Source organism: Anarrhichthys ocellatus, unplaced genomic scaffold (assembly GCF_004355925.1).
Source record: "Anarrhichthys ocellatus isolate YVR2014 unplaced genomic scaffold, GSC_Weel_1.0 scaffold202, whole genome shotgun sequence".
Taxonomy (NCBI): domain Eukaryota; kingdom Metazoa; phylum Chordata; class Actinopteri; order Perciformes; family Anarhichadidae; genus Anarrhichthys; species Anarrhichthys ocellatus.
The window spans coordinates 119177-128691 of NW_022280232.1; the positions used below are offsets into that span (position 1 = coordinate 119177).

The 9515-nt window shown below is 38.4% G+C and overlaps 1 protein-coding gene across 1 annotated transcript in view; it reads left to right on the forward strand.

Annotated features, from left to right (window-relative positions):
* The window catches only part of LOC116400771 (GDNF family receptor alpha-2-like), a 54646-nt gene extending 50864 nt beyond the window's left edge, over nucleotides 1-3782 (forward strand). Inside the window, exons 9-10 of the mRNA XM_031878789.1 lie at nucleotides 218-265; nucleotides 1352-3782. Coding sequence (XP_031734649.1) covers nucleotides 218-265; nucleotides 1352-1462 — 159 coding nt within the window. The 3' untranslated portion in view covers nucleotides 1463-3782. The remainder of the gene's footprint in view (nucleotides 1-217; nucleotides 266-1351) is intronic.
* Nucleotides 3783-9515: the final 5733 nt, after the last annotated feature.

The following is a 9515-nucleotide window of genomic DNA, read 5'->3' on the forward strand; positions in this document are numbered from 1 at the left end:
TATATGTGTATATATATGTATATGTGTATATATATGTATATGTATATGTATATATGAATATATGTATATGTATATGTGTATATATATATACTGTATATATACTGTATATATATATATACTGTGTATATATATACTGTATAGACACCTAAAAGCTAAATGAATCAGACCTGATGACTGAATGAGCTGATAATAATAATGCTGACTTGTTGTTTCTCAGGATGGAGGTCCAGAGTGTGTCCCGTCTGAAGACTTTGAGTGTGAGGAGGTGAGGAGCTTTGATTTCACACCTCACTGTGTTTAGAATGTAGAAACTGATGATGGAAATAACAGCTTTCAGCTTTGTTGGTATTTTAGTTTCCCAGCAAACACTTGATGGATGACGATGTAAACCTTTTTTATGTTTGTATTAATGTTGCTTTAAATCTGGTCCTGTGGATCAGCATGTTATCCAGGCTTTTGTCTGTATCCAGGAGATCAGGTTCAGGTCTTGATATCAGGTTCAGGTCTTGATATCAGGTTCAGGTCTTGATATCAGGTTCAGGTCTTGAGATCAGGTTCAGGTCTTGAGATCAGGTGGTTCAGGTCTTGAGATCAGGTGGTTCAGGTCTTGAGATCAGGTTCAGGTATTGATATCAGGTTCAAGTCTTGAACACTATGATGATGAAATGCAGCTTTCAGCTCCACAAATATCAATTATTTCTCAACAAACTGTTCTCACTCGCTCTGAAGTTCACAATGCGGACGTCTTTACTCCATCTGAAGGATCATCAAGTAGAACGTCCAGATTCTAATCTGGCTTCAGATACTGGACTCCATACAGAACCTGTGAGATCTGGATCCAGTCGCTGACCAAGGTTCTACTCAGAACAGAAGATAATGAAATGAGAGCAGAATCAGGACGATACCTCGTTAATAATCAACATTCATGAGACGGACTTTAAATGAATTCATCTCATATTTAATGTTAGTTTTGCTCAACATCAATTGTTTGCTGGTGACGTCTTATATTGAATCAGTTTGATGTTATGACCGAGTTTTAGAGACACAATCAAAAGAGAATAGTAAAGTCAGAACTTTACAAGAAATAAATATGCTTTTTGTTGGAAAAACTAGACTTTGTGTTTAGAAATAAATCTCTCCATGTTGACTTCAACTCACCTGATAAAGAAAAGGTGAATAATGATGTTATGAGATGTGAAGGCATGCGATCCAATCAACCAATGAGCATCAAGTGGGACTCATATATTCATATTTATACTCTCTCATAATGTGTGGAGTTAATTCTTCACATTTTAGAATTCAGTTGCCCTAAAACTCCATAACTGCTCTCCCCCCTCCCCCCCTCCCCCAGGCTGTGCCGGCTCAGGGGTCAGTTGACTCTACAGGACCAAAGAGCAGCAGCCGGCGATCAGCTCCTCTTCTCCTCTCTGTGACTGTGTCCGTCCTGGTTCTACTTTCATAAACATGGACTCTCACACACACACACACTCACTCACTCTCTCTCACACACACTCACTCACTCACTCACTCACTCTCACACACACACACACACATACATGTCAAGACCCAGAGAGTCATGTGACTCGTCCGCTACGAGGAAATGTCAACCAGCAGACGTCCAAACATCAACAACAGGCTTTGGAGGACGGAACGTGTTCTGGAGGACATTCTCACAACCCACACACCCACCCACCCCCCCTCCACCCACACACACACACACACACACACACACACACAGAAAGAAACTGTATTTTGTGAGAGAGAAGTAACAAAGGCTGAGAAACCGTCTTGAGGTTTTTGATTGTGCAGCTCTGACTCTGACTCCATCCAGTGTTTCTGGATCTGAGACAGCTGGACTGAAAACACAGGAACACACTCACACACACACACACACACACACACACACACACACACTCGGACAACAAGTGTTCAAATTCCAGATTTCTAGTCTGGACAGAAGGGACGGATCCTTCCACGGTGTTTGTCAGCTCCATGTATCCTCTGGACCTCTGAGGCAACAAATCTATACTTCATACACACACACACACACACCCCTCCCCTTAGACCTCGTTAGCAGGTAAACAGGGTCCCCTCACAAACCAGTGGGCTTTATCTTCAGTTTGTTGTTGACATTCTGTACAAACTTCATTTAATGTGGAATATGAAAAAAAGTCCATGCAATGAGATCTCAATGCGACAGTGTGTATTTCACATATAAGTGTGTAGTTAAGTGTGTGTGTGTGTGTGTGTGTGTGTGTGTGTGTGTGTGTGTGTGTGTGGGTGTGTGAAGAAAAGCTGGAAGGGTTCAAATCTTAAAAGCAACTGAAAACCAAAGTGTGAAGTTGTTTCCCTACTGAACAGTTCATGTTGACATTGAAATCTTTTACCTTTGGAAAGCATTGTCATTTGATCTACGCTTTAATAAAAGCCATAGAAAGTATCCATGGAAGCAGAGATTGAGACATTGAGGCACATTAGTAGTTTTAAAGACGTCTCGTGAGGGAGTCGGTGGTCGTGAGTCTGAATGTTTGACCTCATGGTGAATCGTGTTTGTGTCTCACTTCATTTTGTGCAGGTGAAGAGACGGAAACCTTTAATGTAACTGAATAAAGATTCAATTTAGATGTAATGAGCTGAAATACATTTGGTTTAGTGGTTCATCAATTATCAGTCATGGGGGGGGGGGCAGATTAACCTGGTTATAGTTGAACCTTTTCTCTCTAAAGTCATAATTTAACTCTAGTTACAGTCCTGACTTCAGTACATTTCACACTTAGGTTTTCATCGCTTTTAACATTTAAATAATGATGTTCTTTTTTTGCTGTGTGTGTGTGTGTGTGTGTGTGTGTACTTTACCTCCCGTCACTCTGTGGGGTATCTCTTATGTGTCACAGACCAGGATGTGGACTATGAGCGAAGGCCTTACTTTGCTGTTCTTTCTTAGATACTTGAAAGAGATGATTATTGATTATTGGCCTGCTAGCGGTCCAGAGAAGATATTACAAAGCCCAACACTTGAAACACTAAAAACTAGTCTGAGTATTCATGGTCCCCAGAGGATTCTGTGGATCCCCTGAGCGTCTCATAACACCACCATCAGGTCAACAGCCTGCTCAGTGAGACCCGAGCCGGCTGCTCCACACATGTAAACGCAAATACAAGTTAGATTTATATGTTTGTTGAAAGAATATTTAAATCCTGTCTGGTCTGACAACCTAACTGCAGGTTTGGTTAATCATGAGATTGGATTCATTGACATTTAAAGAACGTTTGCTAAATTAAAACCATATAGAAATTCTTTTTAATTCAGAATCGCTTCATAAATAACAGAAACAAGCTATGTTCAGTAAAATGTAATAAAAACAAAGTGAGCAGTTGTTAAAGTAATGAAGAATAAAAAGGGCCCAACAATGGATCCCTGTGGGACACCACGAGTACCTCAATTGGCAGCAGATGGATTTACATTTAAAAGTCTTTCTGACTTCATTCATCATCATTTAATGTGAGAACTCAATAAGCTAAACTCCCTCAGGACAAACTTGACATCTTAGACCTGAACTCAAAGCTAAACTATCATATATTCCTCTGAGCATTGGAGGATAGTGGGTCCACTAGCAGGACTTTAAGCTTTGTGATCATGTGGAGGGAAAAAGAAATGAGGAAAAAACATGAAAGTGAGATTGTATATTTGCTGATATATTTGTAAAAATGTAACAGAGCTGCAGCAGTGTGACTGAAATATGTCTGGAGATTTAAATAAAAGTAACATCTGTACGAACAGCTGTTGGCTTTTCTGTGTGTGCATTTTCTCTGCTAGCATCACGTGCCTGCTAACAGTGCTACAGGCTACAACATTAAAACATACACTCTGATAAGCCAACATTGCTACCACATTCAGAGTGGAGGAAAGCAAATGAGCGACGTCCTTAGAGTGATACAGTCCCACACTGAAGTGCACTAAAGAACATGAACAGAAAACATACAAAGAAAGAGCACACATACTATTTAACACTTATTGAGCATTAAACTGACAAACTATTTCTGCAGTCCTGATGTCTTACACTGTGAGCCCATCTTTAACTTCAGGACATCACAGTGTTTCTTTCTTTTTCATTTTCTTAGTGGAAGAAGTACTCAGATCTATTACTTCAGTGACGTTTTAATACCACAGAGTAGAAATATTATGTTGCAAGTCATAGTATAGCATGTCGAAAAAAGTCATAGTATAGCATGTCGAAAAAAGTCATATTATAGCATGTCGAAAAAAGTCATATTATAGCATGTCGAAAAAAGTCATATTATAGCATGTCGAAAAAAGTCATATTATAGCATGTTGAAAAAAGTCATAGTATAGCATGTCGAAAAAGTCATATTATAGCACGTCGAAAAAAGTCATAATATAGCATGTCGAAAAAGTCATATTATAGCATGTCGAAAAAAGTCATAGTATAGCATGTCGAAAAAGTCATATTATAGCATGTCGAAAAAAGTCATATTATAGCATGTCGAAAAAAGTCATAGTATAGCATGTCCAAAAAAGTCATAGTATAGCATGTCCAAAAAAGTCATATTATCCAGTTTGTTGTACAGAGTCTAACAGTGTTAAATGTCAGCTGTGCTCTTGGCGACAGACTTCCTGCTCCACCTCATTTGAATCAGGACTGGGAGTCCTGGAGCCACCAGATGAGGTCTGTGAGAGCGGCGAGGCTGCAGGAGGAAGATGTTCTTCAGGTAACGAGAGTCGACAAACGGCCTCCAAACAAATGATGAAGTTTAAATTTGTGTGAAGAGAGAATAAAGACCTGAGCCTGACTCACGAGGGACCCTCACACATGGTAGCGTGTGTGTGTGACGACAACACAGAGGACTGAGGACAATGTCTCTGTCCTCACTCATTACTGTATTTCATGATTGTTTGAGCACGATGTTGGTTCTCCTTTTGTCTGAACACTACACAGAAACACAGAAACACAAGAACACAGAAACACAGAAACACACAATAACTTCATCATTCACAATTCATATAAAACACTCATAATTCATCATCATTCATAAAAACAGTTTCTGTCATTGATATGTGATTCAGTTTGAACAGCTGCTCAACGAGAAACACTTTAACATTTCTACTTTAATAATGATGATTTTACAGTTCCTACTGTACACTAAAAAATATATTAATACACACAAATACTGTATATATTTCTCAGCCTCATGGATAAAAAATAGCAGCTGGCTTCATGATGTCACTTCTCACGATGAACTTCTAGCTAGTGAGCTAACCGATGATGATGATGATGATGATGATGGTGATGAAGGTTATAGCCGAGCTCTTCCTGCTTCATGTACGTCATCATTTATTCTGTTTTGTTTTAATACTTTAAACTGTCAATGAGCATAAAAACAACAAAAACAGTGAAAGCTAAAATAAGAGAGATTTGTTTTACAGACACAAGCTTCATGAAACACGTCGCCACTTTAAGATCATATTCAAAATCATATTCAAAATGTATGTGTGTGTGCGTGTGTGTATGTGTGTGAGTGCGTATGTGTGTGTGTGTGTGTGTGTGCGTGTGTGTGTGTGCGTATGTGTGTGCGTGTGTGTGTGTATGTGTGTGTGTGTGTGTGTGTATGTGTGTGTGTGTGCGTGTGTGTGTGTGTGTGTGTGAGGCCTCTGTTACGGTATGTATGTAAACCACAAACAAGCCACAAATCTAGGTGTAGTTCTGGATCCAGACCTCAACCTGAACAGCCTCATCAAGACAATTACATAATCAGCCTACTATCACCTGAAGAATATATCAAGGATTAGAGGACTTATGTCTCAACAGGTAAAACTTGTCCATGCATTCATCTTCAGCAGACTGGACTACTGTAACGGTGTGTTTACAGGCCAAAACACATCTCTGATCTGCTGCTACCTTATGAACCATCCCGACCCCTTAGGTCGTCTGGGACCGGTCTACTTCCTGTTCCCAGAGTCAGAACTAAACATGGAGAAGCAGTGTTCAGTTGTTCTGCTCCACATATCTGGAACAAAGTCCAGAAAGCTGCAGGTCTGCTGAGACCCTCAGCTCCTTTAAATCAAGACTGAAGACTTTTCTGTTTGCTGCCTTTAATTGAACCACATTCAAGGTTATTAATCAATTTCCTGCATTTCTGCATTTTACTACTGTATTTTATTTCTTACACTGCTTTTTAGTGTTGTAATGACTGTTTTTCATGTTTCAATGAATGTTTTGCCTTATGTTTTGATGCTGTTAATGGTTTTATGTGAAGCACTTTGAATTGCCTTGTTGTTGAAATGTGCTATACAAATAAACCTGCCTTGCCTAATGTCTATGACTAAAGGGACACTATGTCTGCCTGTCACCATAGTAACAGGAGTGGGGGGTGTAATTATAACAGCAGAGAGAGGAAGAAGAGGAGGAGGAGGAGGACCAGACAGGAGCTCTGGAAGGAAGACTTTATTAAAAGGAGGACATTTAAAGGAGGTTAAGTTTGTCCATTTGTCTGTAGAGTCCTCTGTCTTCTGCACAGGCTGAGCTGTCAATCAAACACTAGAATGTAAATGTTCTAAAGGACTGAACACTTCCGGTATAAATACTGAACACTTCCTGTATAAAGAATGAACACTTCCTGTATAAAGAATGAACACTTCTTGTTTAAAGACTGAACACTTCCTGTATGAAGAATGAACACTTCCTGTATAAAGACTGAACACTTCCTGTATAAAGAATGAACACATACTGTATAAAGAATGAACACTTCCTGTGTAAAGACTGAACACTTCCTGTATGAAGATTGAACACTTCCTGTATGAAGAATGAACACTTCCTTTATAAAGACTGAACACTTCCTGTAAAAAGACTGAACACATCCTGTATAAAGACTGAACACTAGCTTAGTTATGTTGATTTAGCTTAGGTAGATATATTGTTGATTTAGCTTAGACAGTTATGTTGATTTAGCTTAGGTAGATATATTGTTGATTTAGCTTAGATAGATATGTTGATTTAGCTTAGTTATGTTGATTTAGCTTAGGTAGATATATTGTTGATTTAGCTTAGATAGATATGTTGATTTAGCTTAGACAGTTATGTTGATTTAGCTTAGATAGTTATGTTGATTTAGCTTAGTTATGTTGATTTAGCTTAGATAGTTATGTTGATTTAGCTTAGTTATGTTGATTTAGCTTAGGTAGATATATTGTTGATTTAGCTTAGATAGTTATGTTGATTTAGCTTAGATAGTTATGTTGATTTAGCTTAGGTAGATATATTGTTGATTTAGCTTAGATAGTTATGTTGATTTAGCTTAGACAGTTATGTTGATTTAGCTTAGATAGATATATTGTTGATTTAGCTTCGATAGTTATGTTGATTTAGCTTAGTTATGTTGATTTGGCTTAGACAGTTATGTTGATTTAGTTTAGACAGTTATGTTGATTTAGCTTAGGTAGATATATTGTTGATTTAGCTTAGACAGTTATGTTGATTTAGCATAGGTAGATATATTGTTGATTTAGCTTAGATAGATATGTTGATTTAGCTTAGATAGTTATGTTGATTTAGCTTCGATATTTATGTTGATTTAGCTTCGATATTTATGTTGATTTAGCTTAGATAGTTATGTTGATTTAGCTGATTTCACCTCCATGATTCTGCAACAACACTGAAAGAAAAGACGGGTTTTGAAACTCTGTGTCTAATTTGACAACTTAACTGGAGATTTTTATTACTACTTTATAATATTTAGGACAGGCAGACGGATGGATAGACAGACAGATGGACAGACAGACAGATAGAGAGAGAGACACACAGACACACAGACAGACATAAATCTACTAACTACTACCAGCAGGCCGTATAAAGAATGTGAACCAGCAGCAGCTGTGACAAAGTGAAGCGTGTTTCATGTTGACGGTGTGACATGTTCGTGTTCCGGCTGTTTATATATTTGGAAGATAAATCCAGAACCTCCTCCAGGAGCTGTTTTAATCCTGGAAGCTGCTGTCTTTGCTTTCTGATACTGAAGAAGAAGAAGAAGCTCTCAGTGTGTGTTGTGTTTCTCATCAATCAGAGCTGTGAGGACCAAACAATCCATTCTGTCTGTCTGTCGATATACAGACATGTCTTCTGTCTGTCTGTCGATATAAAGACTCTCTCTGCTGACATCATCAGTATTGTGGGATGAGGCTGCACTTTCCCTCCTTTGTTCTTCTTTTGTTCTCTTCTGCTGCTTCAGGACAATAAACCTCTCTGTGTTGTTTAAAGGGGACATTTTCTACAGAGGAATCACATCGTGTCTTTAGACATTCAGCTTGGAGGACAGGTGTTTAATGGACACTAAATCTGTTGGAGACAGCTGATAGTATCCTCAGTCGTCATTAAACAGATGTTGTCCTCCAGATGTTTGTCCAGACTGAAGATGATGAACACTGAAGGAAACTGTTCAACTTTTTATTATGTTTTTAGCAGCAGAGAAGAGAGAAGGAGCTTCACACATACATCTGTATATATAATAATCATAAAGCACATAAAGGATTCATGTCAGCTCTATGATTAATGTCATCATCATCATTTTGCATTTTTGCATTGTTCCAATAAAAAATTGTAAAAACTCAAAAATCTATTAGTGGGTTTATTTGATTGTTTTCCTATCAATAATCCAATAGTTAAAGTTATTTTATAAAAGTATCGTCATCTTCAGATTAAATTGTTCATTAGTGTCATTTAATCAGGTCTAAATCTTTGACTAGAAACATGTGATTATTTGCTTCCTGCAGGATGAGGATGGAGAAAAGATCCTTAATGTTGTAATATTTGTATTGTTTTTAATGTTGTTAATGTTTTTAATGTGTTCATAAGCTGCTTCATGGAGCTCAGGCGTCTCTGTCTCATCTCTTCTCAACACTGTTTGCATATATTCGGTCTTCATCAGCAGCTTTCTTGTTGGTGGGAGGAGCCGAGTGGCAGCACTCGTCAGTGTGACCTTCAGGACAATGAGACCTGCTGGTGGACGTTTGTGTCCCAGGAGACGAGGAGACTCTCCTGCTGCTCACATCGTGCTGAAATCTGATGTGACTGCTGACGAGGAGTATTTGAGCCGCCAGCTTCACAATTTCCATAAATGATGTCACACATAGACCAACACACGAAACACAGAGACAGTCTGACAGTTAAGAGGTTTACAGATGAAACCAAAGGATGGAGAAGCCCTCAGTCCTCTGTTACTAATTACAAGTATCAATCATTGTCTGCTTGCAGCTCCTCAAATGTGAAACTTTTCTTTTTCGAATCATTCATGTGAAAGTAAAACTGAACAGGATTAAGTTCCGTTGTTTCTGGAATCTAGAAAAACATTTAGTTTCCTCTTTCAGGTTTTAATCACTTGACTTTAAATAAAGATTATTTAAATATCTGTAGGTGCTTCTCTTTGTGTGGTTTCTTATTCCCCCCCCCCATCCTGCTGAACATCACTACGTCTTCTATTGAAGCTTCAGTATCTTTGATGCT